The sequence below is a fragment of the Anguilla anguilla genome, chromosome 9 (genome assembly GCF_013347855.1).
Source record: "Anguilla anguilla isolate fAngAng1 chromosome 9, fAngAng1.pri, whole genome shotgun sequence".
In the NCBI taxonomy this organism is placed as follows: Eukaryota; Metazoa; Chordata; class Actinopteri; order Anguilliformes; family Anguillidae; genus Anguilla; species Anguilla anguilla.
The window spans coordinates 50,951,659-50,970,757 of NC_049209.1; the positions used below are offsets into that span (position 1 = coordinate 50,951,659).

Here is a 19,099-nt window from a genome sequence, read left to right on the forward strand (position 1 = left end):
GTAAAATCAGTAATTGGATCATCGGAATAGCCAAGATTCTCTGGTGTCTGGTCATGAATTTGGCATATGAGGAATTAACTCTGATCCCATCTGTGTATAATTGCCTTGTGTCCCAGGGTGAGCCAATGGGATTGAGAAAAATGTAAAACCTTAGTGGGGGTGAAAGCAAGATTTTTTTAATTTTTTTTTTTTTTTAAAGATAACTGGACAGGTTTTATTTTCTTTCTTGCCCAGGAGATAAGCGTGGTGCAGTACTTACCGAGCTGGAAACGGTAGACCTATTATGTGTGATCCACAAACCCACACAGATAAATAAAATTATAAAAACCCACCAAGATCAAAAACCCACTCAGATCAAAACCGTTTTGCAAGCTGCCGATAAATCTAGCACCCTCTCAGACTTAACGATGTCCGATCTTTTGTGATCTAAAAATCTCACTGTGACTCTGAAAGTGAGAGCAGGATACGAATTCAGTTGTTGACGATTTTATATTCCTTTCCAAGTCACAAGTTCTTACGTATTTCACACAGTATCAGTCAGAGCTGTCCAAATGATGTGGTGTTATAAATAGACAAATATCTTATATCAGGCCTTAGGGCTAACACAGGTGTGTACGTCAAAGGAATTGAGTTGAACCATTCATAAAACATGTGCACTCAACATTTTTTTTAGTTTGAGGAGGAGCAGAAACAATCAAACATTTCAGCATGTTCAGCAGTGAATGTCATGGTTTTAAAGTCTCCTTCATCTCTCTCTCTCTGCTCAGCTGGAACATGACTTTGCCATCCAGAGATCGGGCTCTTTGGACTACTACCAACACCCTGGAATGTACTGGATTAGGTACGGCACTAACATGCAAAGTTACCATGGCAACGTGCTGGTTGCCCCATCACCCCATTGGCCCAAACCTTTGATTTTGTATGATGTGTGTCCCCCTCTCCATCCGCCTCACAATCCGTCTCTCCATCCATCTCTCCGTGTCCCTCTCCTTTCTTGAAGTTCTTCTCCATCTCTCTCCAGACCCCCGCTCTTAATACGGAGGGGAAGGTTCTCAGACGAAGACGCCACCAGGATGTGAGAGCAGCAGACACACGCAGCCCCGCCCCCCTTATGACATGACCGGGTCGGCAGACTCCTCCCCCCCTGGTCCTCTGAGCTCCGCCCATCTCCTGACTCACCCTTCTAGAACACTGGACTGCAGTACAAGAGGAAGGGAGGGAAGGGGATGGGGAGAATGGGATGAATGGGAAAGAAATGGGGGAGGAATGATGGCTAAGGGGAGGGAGGGGAGAGGAGAGGGGGAAAAACGGAAAACAGTAATGAAGAGGGGGAGCAAATAAATGAGGAAAAAAGGAGAAGGGGAGGGAACTGGAATAAAGGAAGAGGAAAGGAGAATTAGAAAGGAGAGTGGTTAAGGAAGTAGGCCTAATCCAAAACCTCGCTATACACCAAGCACAATGGTGCGAACAGAACTGAGATCACCCTGGATGTTTTCCTTCAAACATCACTCGTTTACATCTTTATTTATTTCATATTTTATCTATTTATTTAATATTTATTGTAATTTTTTATTTTTTAACCGGAGAATGGTGCGTGAAGAGATTCAGCCTACACGAGTGATGGACGCTCGAGCCAATTTTAGAATGAACCTGTGCAGCCACTTTAAGCGCTGAAACAGCAGGCTTATTTTTAGCGTTTCTCATATTTTTTCAGCTTTTGTAAATGTTTCATACACACTCGATATCGGTTTGTGAAAACTTTACTTTTCAAAGAGAGCCGTGACGTGTCTATTTCCCTTTGAGTGTTGAGAGTTTTGAAGCACTGGTGCCTACTTTTTGTGTCGGTCTGAAAAGGCGGATAGCTGTGAATCAACACACCCCCTTATGAAACCGTATTCATAAAAACCACCAATCAGCTCACAGAACCGCGAACTCATATTCGAAGCTGTCGATATCGCGACATCGAACAAGGGTAAAGATAGAACAGCAATAGACGGATCAGCGCTCTCACGACGAATTAGTGTTACAACGGGAATCCTGGTGAAGGACTGCTTTGTAAATAATATCCGATTTATTTTAATAGCTAATAAAAAGTATTTATCTTATTTTTAAAGCACCGCCTTTAGAGAGAGAGAAAAAAACGGATAGGCCTACCTCCATACAAAACTGTCACCGTTAAAATATGTATCAACCCCGCGCGTGCTGGGACCTTTGGCTGGGACCCATCATTGGCAAGATCTCACAAGTAGCCCCTAGCAAATTTCGCGGATGAGCACGGACGGATATGCCTACCGAAGCGACTCCTGTATGCGACCCAAAAACCATCGAAAGCAGATTTGAAGAGTAGACAAAATAAGCCGCTCTAGTCTTTAATCCCTGACAGCAGTCCAATCACGGAAAATATTAAATAACCGATATTAAACGACGAATGTGCAGTCGGTTTAGTGTCCTCGTTTCACCTGTGTAACTATCTTCCTTGTGATATGTCAAATGAAAAAAAAAAAAAACATATAAACTGTACGTGTCGTGCAGAGCGTCATTACAATGTCATACCTCAATAAGTGCGATTATATTATTGTAAATACTGTAATTACCATGCCGCTACTGTTTCGTGTCCATTGCACAGTCAACGCTTCGATCCCCTTCACTCGAAAAAAAAATCGTTAACATAAAACTTACAAAAATTACAGATACGGAGGTCTTTTGAAGCCATTTAACGTTACGGAGACAAATATTTTCTATCCAAGGTATTAAGGGGTCAAGTTAATGACAGATAGCAGGGTGCTGATTGAGATATTGACGAGGCGTGTGTTATAACTAGGCTTATAACACTGAATGAATGGATGTTTTTGTAAAGTTTGGTGCAAATGTAGCATTTTTTTAATTGCGAAGATAACCGGGTGTTTTTTCCTCTTGTCTACAGAGGGCAATATTTTGTATGTATGTGTGTACGTACAGTATGGGTGTGTTCAAGGATATGTGAACTACGCAGTTCTCTGGGCGAACGAACAACTGTTGTAAAGAGGCACCGAAGGGGAAGGCCTACGCAACGTGTATTTGTAATAAGAATATTTACAGTGTTTGTAAGTGCTGATCACGACTTGAGAATTTGCTGCAATAAAGTCAAAGTACAGTACTTGTTTTGTTCAAAGTGTTGATCTAATAACCCAAAAGCATTGCTCGACTTTTTAAAAATGCAACTATTTAATCCGATTACAAATGAAAAATAAAGATTCTTTGGTGAACACTGGCATACGATGGTACATGTTGGTTTTTTATTGCTTTGTCATGATGTGATTAAATGCCGCCATCTACAGGATGTTACCCATCAAATCAGTTTCGTAACGGGCTAAGAAAAGGTGCCTTCTATGGTTACAACCTAACATTTACGCCAAACATTTGATGACACGCTATTTGTATCAATATTTCGCGGCAAGTCTCAAACAGAAAACACAAGCACGAGATACGAACACCAATCGACTCACCCATCAACTCTGATCCCGTCGCCTGCTTTCTTCCTCCATTTGGTCCGGTTTTCAGGCCCTTCGGTCGCCATAACCAAAAGTAGTCTAAATAAACACTAAAGCAGCGTACACCGCCATTTTCTGTTGGGCGTCCCCAAATGAACTCGGCGATTGCATTCCCAGCAGTATCGATTCCACATAATTCAACAAATAAACCTTTAAATTGTATCCTTCAACCAGGGCCAAACATATCTAGGGCACCAGGGGAAAAAACAACACCTTTTTGGTTTTCAAACAAACATAACTTGCTCTAAAACCTGACCAAACTTTAGCCGACTTTCCACTACATTCAAAATACCGGCATTGGAGTAACGTCACTTCCGGGTCCGGGTCTTGCGATGCTGACCCCAACATGTCATTTGACGTGAGAAAACAAAGACAATATGCGTAACAAAGACCATCTAGCAATAATTCTTCCTATCTGTTTCTAAAAATACTCACAAATTATTACTTTCACCTATGAGTGTTGTTTAGATTACACGTTATGAAATGGTAAGTTATAGATAGTGGCAAATCAAAGAATCACACAGTAACACAACAATCCCTTTAATACGCTGCATAGGACTGCAGTGGTACATCCAAAAGTTTTTTGGGGTGTGTGTGTGAGTGTCTGTGTGTTCCTACACATTTTATTTCAGCGTATCATTTTTATTTCTGCTTTGTGGGTTGATTTTGGATCAGAACGAATGCGTTTCGACGTTACAATTCATAGAGACAAACAGGACTGTACCACTACCCGACGGGAGGGGGCAGCACAAACTCACTACATACATCCATCTATTATCCATACCCGCTTATCTCTACACCGCGTCTGTAATCATTCCATACAAGGAGAGTAATAATGAATGCATCGGAGGGGGAAAAAAAGACTGACAAATAGTTCTTGTTTTGTTTGTTTTATTATAAATACGACAAAAAAGGAAACCATTTGATTTTATTTTACAGTTATTGATCTTTATATATTGGCATAAGTTAATATTTCAATGATTTTTGAACAAACACTTTTTGTGTAAATTTTGCCTTAAGTTTGCGACATACACATAAAATAGCAGGTAGAGACAACTTATGAAATCATAAGGTAGATATTTTCCAACATAATATTTTAAATACAAAACCCAAAAAAACAATAGTGCTCTATTGAAAGAAAGAAGAAATTACCCAAATAGCGCTCCTTATTCAAAATTACAACATACCACAGCCTGGGTTCCACTTTAAGAGTGAAAAGCCTGAATAATATCAAATTGAAAATACGAACCAAAAAAAAAAAAAAAAAAAAATTATTTATAGACATGAACAAAAAGTGATAAATAAAATCAGACACTCAGGTACAGGTCCCCACCCCTAATCCAAAAAATTCCTTGCATGCGAAGCTACAGTTCTGTCTGGAATTGGCTTCTGTACATCACCCATGGCAACAGAAAACACCAATCTTCCAGTTCCTTGCATATTTTCTTTTTTTTTTTTTTTTGAACGCCCTCTCCTTTCAAGCCAAACATATTCAATATCTTTTCAACAAATCATAAAATCAAACTAGCATTAGGATTTCTTAAATTAGCTTTAGGACTTTTATAGATCCAAAAAAATAATATTAATAATCTTTTTTTTGGATGATATTCACCTGCTTAAGCTCAGAATTTGTTCTGTTTGGTGTATGTGTGTTTTTATGTGTGTGTGTGTATGCAAATGAGCATGTACATGTACATTTGTTTGATCTATACATCCAGACACAGCCAGCTCCTCCCTCGCATCCCTCCCAACCTTGGCTACACACTCATGATATTGCTTTACAGTCTTGTGATTGTAAAATTTGATCACCATGCCCCCCGTTTGAATACAAACACCAATGAGCAAGGGATCTGGAACCAAAAAAAAAACCAAACAAAAACAAAACGTATTGATTCATGGAGGGTGACCAAGAAACGGACAGACCTGATAATGACGTTTCTGGGGCAAAGCGACAATTCAAAGATATCCACCGATTCATTTTCTTGAACTGATAACTGAGAATAAGTGATATTTGTGATGAGTGAAGCCCCCCCCCCCCCCCCCCCCCAACATCATCTTCAGAAAAATCAGTACTTTTGGCACTCATCACAAATTATGATTATGCAAACCATGACAAAAAAAAATAAATAATAATAATTGCCAAATCTTTAAAGAATCAGTTTTCCTCCTGTGAACAGACCTGGGAGAACCCTGACTCTTTTAAACTCCCACTTCCGTAATCATTTTCAGCATTGTTATTACACATCATCTTTTACAAACATTCAGTTATGAATAAATAAATATAGACAGGAAAGAACAGGAAGTTCACATCAAGCTTCACTTCCTCCTAAAACTTAATATGCAGAGAGTGATTAGGAAATCAGACTGCATTTACAAGGGCTGGTTTTAGAGGACCTATCATTGATAACAAATTCAGAAATAGGGGATTTACTTTGTTGACCATGATGCACTGCCATCTCAATGAGGTGGCTTTGGATAGGACATGCCCAAGAGACTGCTAAGGGTATGGTTATGAACCAATCAGATCTCAGTTAGGGGCCATCTGTCAAAAACAAACTTGTAAAAAAAAGAAAAATGAATCAGTAGCTTTATTTCTTTTCTTTTTTTTAAATGGATTGTGATCAACCTCCCTGTCTGGATGAGAAACACCCCATTATTTTTATTTATTTATTATTGTTTCTGCAGGTTTTTATTCTTCCCTACGCACAATGCATCCCTAAGAGAGGAGGAAGTTGGGGACAGGATACACATCAGAAATTTCAATCATTCACTGAAATTATGAGTGGCTGTTTATTGGCTGCCGGAGCTGGATAGATAATGACCTAGGATGCTTTAGGGGTGGGAGAGTCACATGAGAAATAAACAGCTTTTTTTGTCCAAACTCATGTGCAGCAGTACTCTGATTGATGAGATGCTCGCTCTGACCACGCACGCCTATGATTGTGGATCTTGGATCTCTCAGTAGTAGTCTTTCCTTGCCTCCGTATTTAAAGATTTAAAGACCTACAGTACAGAAGCGTCTGACCAATCCACACAGGTTGGGGGTAGTCTGATAAAACACATACGCACACACACACACGCACGCAAGAAAGTATATTTTCTTTTCTTTCTTTCTTTTTTTTTTGGCTACAACCGATGGGCGTCTCCTAACTACAGCACTTCGGCTACTGGTGGACGGGCGTTGCCCTGACTACGGTGCGTCGCTATGGAGATGTGCGTTTGTGGTGGCAGGTGGGATGGTCGAGTAGCGAGGCTGAACGCGATGACGCCGCCCCGCCCCGACACGTCAGGGCGGGGGGGCCACTCCCCTCAAACCGCGTCGAACGCGAGGCTCAAGTCTTTCTCCCTTCCTCCTCTATTAATTTATACCTTTTTTTTGTTCGTTTCTTTTTTCTCTTTTCTTCTTCGTCTGTTTTTTTTTGATTTGTTTTTTTTTGTTTATTCTTCCAGTCGCCCGCCTACCCTCCCGGCCTGGCCGCCTGTGGCCGCGCGGTGCGAGTTGGCGGCTGGGGGTGGGACGGATGGGGCAGGTGAAGGGGGCGTGGCTTCAGTTTGGCACCTCCTCTTGGCTCCTCCCCCCCAGCTCCTCCCTCAGTACCTGTTCTGGTGCTCGTAGTGCCAGCGGTTGAAGTCGATGTTGAAAGCCACGATGCTGCCGGACGCCATCCCGGTGATCAGAGTCCTGCAGGGGGCGCCAGAGAGCATCACGCCCACGTCAGAAAAAAAACCACAAACAAGCCCTAAATTCTGACAGGGGTTCCTGTATGTAAAATATCATAAGTCCCTCCCCAATTGTGGCTCCCAAATGAATAATTCAACAATAACCAAGTTCATATGAGTCCAACAGGCATTAAAAATGTACCGTTAGCAGAGTATGTAAAAATGCACACTGTCTGAGCTGATTTAACACTGAGCTGTTTGACTGTGTGGGACGAAGCGTGGCTTTTAAACAGGGGGGGTAACGGCCTGTCTCCCTGTCCGTCTGCATGTCTGTTTAATTAATGCCCTGTGTATGCAGACTCTAAATGGGCCCATAGGTCTTAGATAGCTGGAGTCGGATGTACAGACAGCGGACTGAAATGTACCCTTGTACCCTGACCGTCGTTAAACCCGGAGGTGCCGCGGCGCCGCCCTTTCAGAGCTGACCTCTCACCTTTGGTCATGTGACAGGTCCATGGCCCGGATGCCCGCGTCGCACCCGGGGTAGATGTAGAGCTGCTTGAAGTCGCAGGCCTGCCACACCTCCACCACCCCGTTGTCCCCGCCCGTCACCAGGTTCTGTCCATCGCTGCTCAGGAGGATGGCCTGGAGGGGGGGAAGAGGGAGAGAGGTACAGACACAGGGCTTCTTAAATAGGCTTATTATTCCATTCCATCCAGTAATGTAGTGGCTGGTAGTTTGGGAAGTGGGTCGAAAAGTGGGGCAGTAGGATGGTGTCCAGGACAGAGGTTGGTAGGTGGAGTATAATGGCAATGGGTGGAGCAATAGGCTGATGGGTGGGGCAATGGCCTGATTGGCAGGGCAATGGGCTGATGGGCACGGCAGTGGGATGATGGGCGGGGCAGTAGTCTGATGGGCAGGGCAATGAGCTGATGGGTGGTGCAGTGGGTTGATGGGCAGGGCAGAGTGGGAGGGGCTTACTCGGGTGGAGTCGTTGACCTCCATCTGCGCCAGCAGCTTGCCGTTGATGCTGAAGTTGCAGAAGCGGCCGCGCTCGTAGCAGATGATGCAGTGGCCCTCGCTGGACACGGAGATCAGCTGGGGCCTCAGGCAGTTCTCCGGGCCCTCAAGGGCCCGCAACAGGTCCCCTGTGATAGTGTGGACCAGGCATGGCCCCTCTGCGCACACACACACACACACACACACACACACACACACAAACACACACACGCACACACAAACACACACAAGCAGACACACACAAGCAGACACACACACACACACACACTGGTCAAAACTTTTTTTTTAACCACCTGTAAGCCTTGAGTGGTTGTTCCTCTCTAATAATCTTGTACACCTGCAGTGAAGCTTTAGAGTTTGGGATGCAGGCCACCAGCACGTATCACCATTTAACTGAAGACGACAATGATTTGAAATGTTTAAAATCTTAGCTTCACCTCAACTTAAATAAAACACGCTGGAGTGTGGATGTTTCAGAAATCCATTCACACAGTCCTTGGATCTACACACCTGTTTTAACCCAGAGAGCTAAAATGAGAGCACAGGCCATTTCTATTTAAAATGGCGGTCTGTGAGCGCATTAGCTTAGCGCGTTGGTTCAGCAGGCCGTACTGACCTTTCGCTCCACTGATGACCAAACCCAGCTCTGCGCAGACCGAGACGCAGACCACCTCATGGTCATGACCGGTCAGGACCGCCCGGGGAGCTGGGTAATCACCTACGGTTACAGAGAGAGAGGGAGAAACAGAGAGAGAGGGAGAGAGAGAGAGAGAGAGATAGAGGGGGAAAGACAGAGAGTGAGTGAGAGAGAGAGCGGGAAACAGAGAAGGCAGAGAGAGATGGAGAAAGAGAAGGAGACAGAGAGAGGGGAAAGGGAGATTGAAAAATCAAAAGAGACAAAGATGGAGAAAAGGAAGGCGAAAGTAAGAAAGAAAATGATAGAGAGAGAGAAAAGGAGACAGAGAGGAGTCAGTGCCAAGGTTACTACAATGACAATGATGGATCAAAGACCCCAGTCATAATACAAGCATAAACAAGCTCAGCCATGATTTACCTAGGGGTGGTGTGTGTGTGACTGAAAGAGACTGTGTGTGTGTGTGTGTGTGTGACTGAAAGAGACTGTGTGTGTGTGTGTAAGATATTAATTCTGATTGTTCTGTTAAAGAAGCTTCCATGTTGCATCAGTGAAAAACATCCTCAGCCAATAATGCAGGCTGGGATGATATGAGCTCAGTTGCAGAGTTATCACAGAATCAGCCAGCGGGGAACAGCCAATGGGTGTCCTCGCTCATGTCACATGACAGAGGACACGGGGAAGGGCAGATAAGGACAAACTGTGTTAATGACAGTGACAATATGGACTTCCTGCTTTCTACCCATGGTAGCTACAAGGCTACAGTTTTTTCCAAAGACTCTATTTGTATGATAAAACTGCAAAATTGTCCTCAATAGAACACAACCATTTTTACAGTTTGCATCTTTCAACCACAGAAGTTGGAAACAGATCAGGTGTTGGATTTCCGACATCGAACACTGTTCTTATAAACTGACCATACGAAATCAGACGTTAGAAAAGGTAATTCTGTAATTTCAAAGAATTCCACTAGAGGTCAGCGTTTCCTCCAGCTGAGCTCTACAGGACATGCACTTTATGTGGTATTAGAGACTGGCTGTTTTTACTAGTCTTCTTGATAATTTACAGAAATTAAAATAATTTAAATTAATTAATAAAAAAATGAATGCAAAACTAGACATTATGTCATTGTAAAACTCAACAATTTCCAACAAGGAATTAAGCTTTTTTTAAACAGTTGCTTCTTTCTTTTTGCACTCTCTGCACTAGTCATCACGCAGTGACAGTTAGCAAGTACAGGAACAGCAGCTCTGTTTCCTCCCCAGAAGTGTGAACTCCAAAACGGAATCGCATGATGTGAAAAATGTGAGACAAAAATAAAACTAATTCCACTTCTGAAGCCAGACAGATACTGCATGCTTTTTAACCCCTTGAAGAGCAGGCTTACCAGAATGAGTTTTCAAAATTCTAAGTCAGTGTTCTAGAACTCTAGAGTTGATTTCCAGTCACCAGTAGTGATTGTGACATCAGCATTAGAATCTCCAGTTTAGAACATTCCAATCACATATTTGTGACCTCACACCTTAGAGGCTTAAGGAATGGCTAAAAAATGCAACGGCTTCTTTCATAGTTCCCCCCACTCACTGCCTCCGCCCAACCACCAATTGCCCCCCCCCCCTTCCGCCCCAGTGGGTCTTTGTTCTCCAGAAGGTACAGGATGAGGCCTGTCACTGGGATTCTCAGGGGGGTAAACGGGGGCCAAAATCTCACCAGTCTCTAATTGGAGGCGACCGAGCTGAAATTCCTAATTGACTGGTGAGCCGTAGAGAGGTTAATTACAAAATCCTAGCACCTCAATATTCATTCCTGTTCGTCTGACAGCCGTTTAATGAGGGAAAAGGCAGTTTTAATTTGCAGTTTGCTGGAGTCAAAAATATAAAATTAACTGTTGAGAATGTGCTGGTTTTTGTTTTTACCTTCAGCAAGAATTTCAAACCCAAGACACCGGGTGATGAGAATTAACAATGTAACCAACTGCTTTATTTGCTCAAGTCAGTGCAGCGTGACTAAAGAATCCATCCAAATAAAACAGGTGAGGTGAGTTAACTGTGTCATCTACCACTTTAAAAAACCAGCAGACCCTGTGGCTCCCCGGGGGTGGGGACCCCTGTATTAGGCCGAGGGTGGGGTGCAGCTCTGTTCCCGTCCCGTGCACGTGACCCACGGTCCCGGTTCTGACTCACTGTTGTTGGGGTTGTCCCCGATGATGTGGTGCCGCCCGCTCCAGTACCACAGCAGCAGGGTGGCGTCCCGGGACCCCGAAACGATGTAGCAGTCGCCCCCGATGTAGGACTCGGACCGGGCCAGACACGTCACCACGTCCCAGTGCCCAAACACGATCTGGGTCAGCTTTCCTGGAACACAGGAACATCACAGCATAAGGGGGGGAGAGAGAGAGAGAGAGAGAGAGAGAAAGGGAGTGAGGGCAGCAGAGAGGGAGGGAGGTGGAGTAAGAGAGAGAGAACGTGGGGGTTTAACCTGTGTAGGACTCAGGTACGGGTTTACCTGTGCAGGACTCAGGTGTGTTTACCTGTCTCAGTGGAGTAGACTCAGGTGTGTGTTTACCTGTGCAGGACTCAGGTGTGTGTGTACCTGTGCAGGACTCAGGTGAGTGTTTACCTGTCTCAGTGGAGTAGACTCAGGTGTGGGTGTGCCTGTGCAGGACTCAGGTGAGTGTTTACCTGTGCAGGACTCAGGTGTGTGTTTACCTGTCTCGGTGGAGTAGACGCGGAAGCTCTTGTCCCAGAAGCCGCACACCAGGATGTAGCGGTTGTCGGCCGTCACCACGAAGCAGTGCGTGTTGATCTGGATGCTCTGGTCCACCAGGTCCGTGATCTGTCTCTTATTCATCCCGGAGTTATTGGCTGTGAGAGACACATAATCTCACAATCACACTAACATCTCCTCTTCAAGGCTGTCTTCAGCATGACCTACATTACTGTGGGCAGTCCATTATCTCAAGTATTGTAACTCTATTAACAGAAGCACCTATTTTCAGTAATATTCAGAATTTCTCATCTTTCATTTTATTATGCGTTTTGGTTCATAACATGTTTCTTTGAAAACTCTCAGCGAGTTATTATTTTCATTTTACCATTAAAGTAAAGCCACAGTAATTCAAATATGCATTTGATCCACATATGGCTATGGGACAGGTTTACCAAAAAAGGACGGCACAAAATACAACAGCCAACAACCAGAGGAAAACCCCTACAGTCCTGCCACTATTTCCTTAGAAACTTATCACGCCCCTGAGCATTTGACCCCGCCCCCATCTCCCTGGTCCAATGAGTGAGCCAGGTTGCAGTTGCACACTCACCAATCAGGGGGTCCATCTCAATGGGCAGGTGATGAGCCTGTTCCAGAGAGTACCCTGGAGCTCCTCTTAGACCTGCCAGAGACACAGAACAAAGCCACTGAGAGACCTTTTACACATACGTACATATACATGTACATACAGTATACATGTACAAATACATACAAATACCCACATATACATGTATAAACACGCACACACACACTCTGGTCCTCATATCTGTTCACCAGTCCGGTGGAACACAGAGTGCAGAGACCAGGTGAGCCCTCTGCTCTGCACACCTGTGCACTTCTCTAAGCCAGAGCAGTCCTGGGAACATAGCATCTAAACGGTCTCCTTTCCGTGAGAGAGCAGGGTCGACCGCGTTTTCTGGCCTCCCCGACCCCTCTGACCTGCAGCTGACTGCGGTTGTAGCAGAGGGGGGTTGTGGGTAATGTTCTTCACACGCGTGTAATTGAGAACATGTGCACAGGCAGCTTTCTCTGCCCTGCCTGCTGCACCTGGATCACAGCTACACCACTAAGGACCGGGACATTAGCAGTACACTCACACACACACACACACTTACACACATAAACACAACACACAGACACAACACACACACTTACACTTCCACACACTTACACACATAAACACAACTCACACACACACACACACATACACATAAACACAATACACACACACACACACACCAACTTCATAGGGTCTTCACTCGTGTGGATGGCAGGTAGTGTGCACAAGTCTTTGTGTGAACCTGTGTGTTAATGAACTATATCTGTTTGTCTTCGTGTTCGTTTACAAGGTTGTGTCTATAGATGTGCGTGTGTGTGTGTTTATGCACAGGATGTGTGTGTCTGTAAGATTGGGTCTATAGCTGTGCATGTGTGTGTTTATGTACAATATCTGTGTATTTTCCTGCTGGTTTTCACATCTGACATAGTCCAGCGGCTATTTCCTCCCAGGCTCCCTATCGCCCTCTAGTGGTCACCCCCACACTCGCGCACGCAGGCCAGGCTCACCGACGGTGTTGTGCCAGCGGTTGACGGCGAAGAGCCGGCTGCAGGTGACGGTGACGGCGGCGGGGACGCTGAGGTGGGGGAGGGTGTTGGCCGCCACATGGGTGACGGGCGAGTTGGAGGGGAACTTGAGCACCATGATCACGTCCTGCTGCATCTGGTCCTTAAACATGAGGGGGCTCTGCGGAAGGAAACACTGATGAACAGAAGAGAGAAAGAAAGAAGGAGAGAGAGAGAGAGAGAGGGAGGGAGGGAGGGAGGGGCAGGGTGGGGTGGAGGAGTGGGAGGTGGAAGGAGGACAAGAAGGAAGAGAGGAGAGGAGGAGAGAAGGAGAAGGAGAGGGAATTAGTGCAGAGGCTTGAGGTAAAATAAGGTGCAAACACTGAGGGAGGGCAGGGGATAGGGGGAGGGGCAAACAGGGGGTGGGCGGGGTCAGGGTGCCGTGGCTCCTCCCATTGGAACCATGGTTACCAGAGCCACAGAGGTACAACCAAGAGTCCAGAGAGGTCATGTGGTCAAGAAGCACTTTGGAGCAGAAATTCAGTTTCAGATAAAATCTCAGACTTTTTATAGTTTCCTTTCTATCAGGGCTCAGATTGGACCTGTGAGACAAGAAGTGTGGACTCTTTAGCCAATCAGCAACTTCACAATCAGGAACTTCAGAACTCCAGTGCTAAAAGTGACAGAGATTAAAAATTTAACATACAGATGTGATCCCTGCTTTAGCACACACCCAACTTCCCTCTGCCATGCTAACTGAAAGTAGTTCATTGCTATGAAAGCACACACAAACCACCAACTTGGCCAATGATATGAGTAGAAATATCTTTTTATTATTTTCTGTCTAGAATCTTTTGTACATACTAAAGCTCTCAGTAAATGTGGCTTAAAGTGGGGGTGAAGTGAAATCTCCCAGCATGCACGGCGTTCTCACCAGGTGCATGGCGGAGCTGCGGGGGGGGTGGGGCTCGATGAGCAGCTGGGAGGGGACCTGTCCCAAACACAGGATCTGCGTCTCCATCGCCTGGGGGGGGGGGGGGGGGAGGAGTCAGTATACATCACAGCGTGGGTTAAAGGCCCCAGGTGAGTCTGCTGTGTCTGGCAGCACCTGGGAATCACAATCCAGCGTGTCCCAACCGCGACGAAAACCAGGCCCCACAACACACCCCTCACACCTCATAAACAGGAGGAAGGCTCATGGGAATTCAATAAAACAGGAAATGGTTTTATTATCACGAAACAGGGATCTGAAGCATATCGGCCACAGAATGAGGAACAGAAAAATGACAAACCATCAAGAAAGGAAAAAAAACAAAAAGCAAAACTAGCTCATTCATATTCACACATAATAATAATAAATTCATTTTATATAGCTTTTCAGTCTCAAAGACGCTGAAATCGCAGGTATCCCCTCAGATAAGGGAACCGAAATCTGCGGAAACTTCAAACACGGACACGGGAGGGAAGACAGAGCCTGTCCGTTTAAACCCTGAAATAGCGAGAGTCGCGGTCTCTCCAATCCGACGGGCCATTGCGTCTTCTCCTGAAATCGCCATGGTTACGCGGGCGCGCCCGGGCGGGGGGACCGTCCCCGGGGTCGTTCGGTACGGCTGAAGCGCTTGTCAGAGCCGCTTAACGCTGACGCGAGAATAATCGTGCGTTGTTCTGACTGTTCACTTCCTGTGTAGCGTGGGGTGTGGGTACCTCTCTCTGCAGGGGGTCGGGGATGGTTTCCAGGGCGACGGAGCCCTCGTAGGACAGGTAGTGGAAGAGGTTGAGGGCGCGCACCGCCTCAGGCCCCCGCTGCTTGTAGCCGAAAACGAGGTCGACCCACTGGTGGAGCTGGCAGGACACGAACTCGCTCTCCAGCGCCTGGGACACACCGGGGGGGGGGGGGCGGCCCGTTAGAGGGGCAGGACGGGGACGGAACCCCAAACACGCACCTCACAGCAGCACCACGTACGAGCAGGAGAACGCAAACTCCCCACCAACACAGAACACCTCCCAAATAAACACATCTCCTACAAATTCAACTACAATCTACAGTCTAAAAACTACAATGAACATGGTGGAGGTGTAGCTAGCTTTCCAGTTGGGGTTGTGGGGGAAACCATACAAAAACATCTTAATATGTAATACATTACTGACTATAGTAAAGTACAAAAAAAAGCATAGTTCTGATTTCTCAAGAGGACAGACAGACACGCACAGATGCACAGACGTATGCACACACACACACACACACCATCCTGTTAATCCGAACGAAGTCCTCCGGCTTCTTGGCCCAGGGGGGCAGGTCCACGTCGCACACGGGGGCCCCGTCGTCTCTCACGCCCAGCTCGTACCCGTTACTGTTCACAAACATCTCCGGGAGGTAATAGAATTCCGGGATCAGCTCCTGTCAGACCGAGAGAGAGAGAGACACAAGGCATCAGTCTCTCGTTGCCACTCTACGCCATTTTGGCTCCAAACCACTCTAGTCCTGCTCCATTCCGGCTCTGTTTCAACTTGGAAGGGCATAACTTCTACTGCTGCCACATTCGCCACAATGGAGGAGATCGTATTTGTTTGTCAACAGACTTCTTCAAATTCACGATTCAGAAAACTCAGCATTTGTGCAAAACAAAATGATTTAATCTGCACTTTAATAATGTGCACCGAGTTCTCCGTGTTTGTCCCACAGAAGATCTCGGCACAGAGTGTCTGAAAGGCCGCGTCTGAAATAGCTTTTGTCATTAACTGCTCCGCTAATTGCCGCAGGCCTCTCGAACCCGAGCGCAGGGACCCTCTCCGGAGGAGTCTGACACATCGAGGCCGGCGCCCGTCTCCCACTGCGCCGCTCCGGGCGGGCGGGCGGAACGCTGAGTGCCCACCGTCTCCATGGAAACAGAGCCCGGGGGGTTGGATGATTCCAAGGGCCCTGATTGACAGGGGCCCTCAAAAATATTAGAACACAGGACTTTCTGGGGTGGTGGGGCCCAATGTGAGATCATTTCATGCGGCCCAAAATCCCTGGTGGCGCTCCTGGTTACAGATGCATTTTTATGACAACTCAAATGTACGTGAGTGGGATCTGCCTGATATTCTGTGTGAAAGGGGACTGATTCAAAGCAGTGTGAGGAAGAGGACGGTCTCCACACTCCACACAAGACGAAGACCTGGCTCAGGCGCTTCCTCCCCCCTCCAGAGCTCACCTTGACGTCGGAGGTGTTGCGCTGGCAGTTCCTCCAGGAGCGGGCGATGGAGGAGAAGGTGCGGTCGGGGTGGTCGAACTTGTTGTCGTTGGCGTTGAGGAAGAAGGTGGTGAAGGGCTCCTGTGGACATAGACAAGTAAGAAATTATACTTTATAATATGTGGATTATTTATCTATATGTATTCCTTTATATATTCCATATATGTACATGGTGCAGTATCGTAGGGCACTGTGACAATGTAAAACACACAGGTGTAGCTTGCATTGAAGGAAGGGCAGTGTGTGTGTGTGTGTGTGTATCTGTGTCTATGTCTGTGTGTGCGTGTGCGTGCTACCATGCTTTAACACAGACACACGTTGCGGGGGGTGGGGGGACTAAATGCACAAATAAATAAAGTCTTTAATTTAAAAAAAGCAACATTTTCACCTGTCTTAGCAGAGAGAACAGAGAGAACAGAGAGAACGTACAGACAGATCCAGACTAATGGAGTTAAATGAGAGGGGAAACTGGGAGACGTTTCTGGACCAGTCTGGCGTTTGCGTCTGACACGTCCGTTTCCATCAAACAGAGTCCCGTTTCAGATCCCGCGGAGATTCTCCGCGTCCGTGGTGGCAACGCCTCGGGCGAAATTCATTACGGTCCGCTCGGCCGCCGCTGCAGTGCCTGCTGGGTATTTTTAATTGCGCTTTTGTTCTCCGGCGTCTGAGAGGATCGGAGCGGGAGAGCGGCGACTCAGCCGAGACAAGCCGCGAGCGTCCGCCAACGCCATCATCGCCGTCGCTTGAAGCGCTAGCCGCCTAATTGGCCAGAGCCAGCCGGCTGCTAATTAACCAGAGTGGGAACCGCATTCAGTAATGCGGAAATAATGGCACTGTTCCACTTGCTGCTTTTAGCGAAGTATCCCATGATTCCATGTGGTCACAGAAGGATGAGCTGGTGAGCTCTGGTATGTATTAAGTGGATGTTAGGTTTAGCCTGGTGTTAGTGATAGACCAGGATTTAGGAGTAAGTGTGGGGTTAGGTCATAGACCTGGCTGTAGGAGTAAGTATGTGAGGTTAGGCTGGGTCTGATGTTAGTCTGGGGTTAGTCTGGGGTTAGTCATAGACCAGGCTTTAGGAGTAAGTATGTGAGGTTAGGCTGGGTCTGATGTTAGTCTAGGGTTAGTCTGGGGTTAGTCTGGGGTTAGTCATAGACCAGGCTTTAGGAGTAAGTATGTGAGGTTAGGCTGGGTCTGATGTTAGTCTGGGGTTAGTCATAGACCAGGCTTTAGGAGTAAGTATGTGAGGTTAGGCTGGGTCTGATGTTAGTCTGGGGTTAGTCTGGGGTTAGTCTGATGTTAGTCTGGGGTTAGTCTGATGTTAGTCTGATGTTAGTCCGGGGTTAGTCCGGGGTTAGTCACAGACCAGGCTTTAGGAGTAAGTATGTGGGGTTAGGCTGGGTCTGATGTTAGTCCGGGGTTAGTCTGGGGTTAGTCTGGGGTTAGTCGGGGGTTAGTCCGGGGTTAGTCCGGGGTTAGTCATAGACCAGGCTGTAGGAGTAAGTATATGAGGTTAGGCTGGGTCTGATGTTAGTCTGGAGTTAGTCTGAGGTTAGTCATAGACCAGGCTTTAGGAGTAAGTATGTGAGGTTAGGCTGGGTCTGATGTTAGTCTGATATTAGTCTGGGCTTAGTCTGGGGTTAGTCTGGGGTCAGTCTGGGGTTAGTCATAGACCAGGCTGTACTCACTATTCTGACGAGCCAGAGGAGCGTGGCCACGGCGGAGGAGTACAGGTTGTCATAGTGATACGGCGGCGTCTGGTCCTCCTCCCACGTCTCGTAGCGCTCGGCATAGAACACGGCGCGCTTGGGGTTCAGCGCTCCGATTGGCTGGAGGAAACAGGAAACAGGAAACAGGAAAGAGAAGAGAGAGAAACGCTGAGGATCGTGTGCCTCTTATGGCCCGATGGTCGAGAATCTGATTTAAATTCACATATAAAAACTCATACCAAAGAAAAGCTCGACAAGTGTACACGGTGTAGGAAGTGCTTTTCCAGAGCATCCTATTTCAAAATTCACCCGAGAAGTCATACGGGTGAAAAGGCTTACAAATGTCTGAAGTGAGGGAAGTGTTTTTCCCAGTTATCTCATTTAATCTGCCACCTGAGAAATCATACAGGTGAAAAGCCCTAAAAATGCACTCAGTGTGGGAAGTGTTTCAGTACCAAATTTGGTTTAAATATACACATGAGAACTCATACAGGTGAAAAAGCCCTAAAAATGCACTCAGTGTGGGAACTGCTTTTCCAAACGATCTCATTTAAGGAGCCGCGTGAGATGTATGTAATGCTTAACAAAAGGAAAAAAAAAACAAAAAAAAAAACTCATTTTCACGACAAAAGAATTAATTCCTACAGGTGATCAATAACAAACAACGAATTTCACCAGCCTACACCGCAGTGTGTGGCCACTTGGCACGCCTGCAGTTCCGTTTGCACCTCTCAGCAGCCGGACTGCAGACCGTCCAGGCGGGTGAGATGAAGACAGCAGCCGGACTACAGACCGTCCAGGCGCGTGAGATGAAGATAACGAGCGAGCAGGCCGGTTTCGCACACGGCGGCCGGAGTCCCGCCCCCCCCCGCTCGCCGGTACGCCGCTCGCCGCGAAGCGACCCCGAGGCCGAGCGTGCGAAACTCCACTTAATGACATCATTAGACGCTTCCCGCGGCGTCTGCCCCACAGCCCCCCCCA

General features: G+C 46.6%; 2 protein-coding genes and 1 long non-coding RNA gene across 13 annotated transcripts in view; 1 reads left to right on the top strand and 2 right to left on the bottom strand.

The window, feature by feature from the left end:
* dclk1a (doublecortin-like kinase 1a) overlaps positions 1-3,253 on the top strand; it is an 84,944-nt gene extending 81,691 nt beyond the window's left edge. For all 3 annotated transcript variants that reach the window (XM_035433732.1, XM_035433733.1, XM_035433734.1), the window contains exons 16-17: positions 768-841; positions 1,022-3,253. In XM_035433732.1, the coding sequence (XP_035289623.1) occupies positions 768-841; positions 1,022-1,079 (132 nt within the window). In that variant the 3' untranslated portion in view covers positions 1,080-3,253. The remainder of the gene's footprint in view (positions 1-767; positions 842-1,021) is intronic.
* LOC118235872 lies at positions 181-3,841 on the bottom strand. Its single transcript, XR_004766931.1, has 2 exons — positions 3,486-3,841; positions 181-1,369 (listed from the first exon to the last, which is right to left on the bottom strand). It is a non-coding gene; the product is annotated as an uncharacterized LOC118235872 (long non-coding RNA).
* Positions 3,842-6,628: 2,787 nt separating this feature from the next.
* nbeaa (neurobeachin a) overlaps positions 6,629-19,099 on the bottom strand; it is a 164,596-nt gene continuing 152,125 nt past the window's right edge. For all 9 annotated transcript variants that reach the window (XM_035433942.1, XM_035433934.1, XM_035433939.1 and 6 more), the window contains 13 exons: positions 18,098-18,238; positions 16,371-16,490; positions 15,422-15,574; positions 14,881-15,048; positions 14,111-14,200; positions 13,180-13,372; positions 12,164-12,235; positions 11,553-11,708; positions 11,028-11,198; positions 8,827-8,928; positions 8,172-8,368; positions 7,684-7,835; positions 6,629-7,212 (listed from right to left, as the gene is read on the bottom strand). In XM_035433942.1, coding sequence (XP_035289833.1) covers positions 7,122-7,212; positions 7,684-7,835; positions 8,172-8,368; positions 8,827-8,928; positions 11,028-11,198; positions 11,553-11,708; positions 12,164-12,235; positions 13,180-13,372; positions 14,111-14,200; positions 14,881-15,048; positions 15,422-15,574; positions 16,371-16,490; positions 18,098-18,238 — 1,806 coding nt within the window. In that variant the 3' untranslated portion in view covers positions 6,629-7,121. The remainder of the gene's footprint in view (positions 7,213-7,683; positions 7,836-8,171; positions 8,369-8,826; positions 8,929-11,027; positions 11,199-11,552; positions 11,709-12,163; positions 12,236-13,179; positions 13,373-14,110; positions 14,201-14,880; positions 15,049-15,421; positions 15,575-16,370; positions 16,491-18,097; positions 18,239-19,099) is intronic.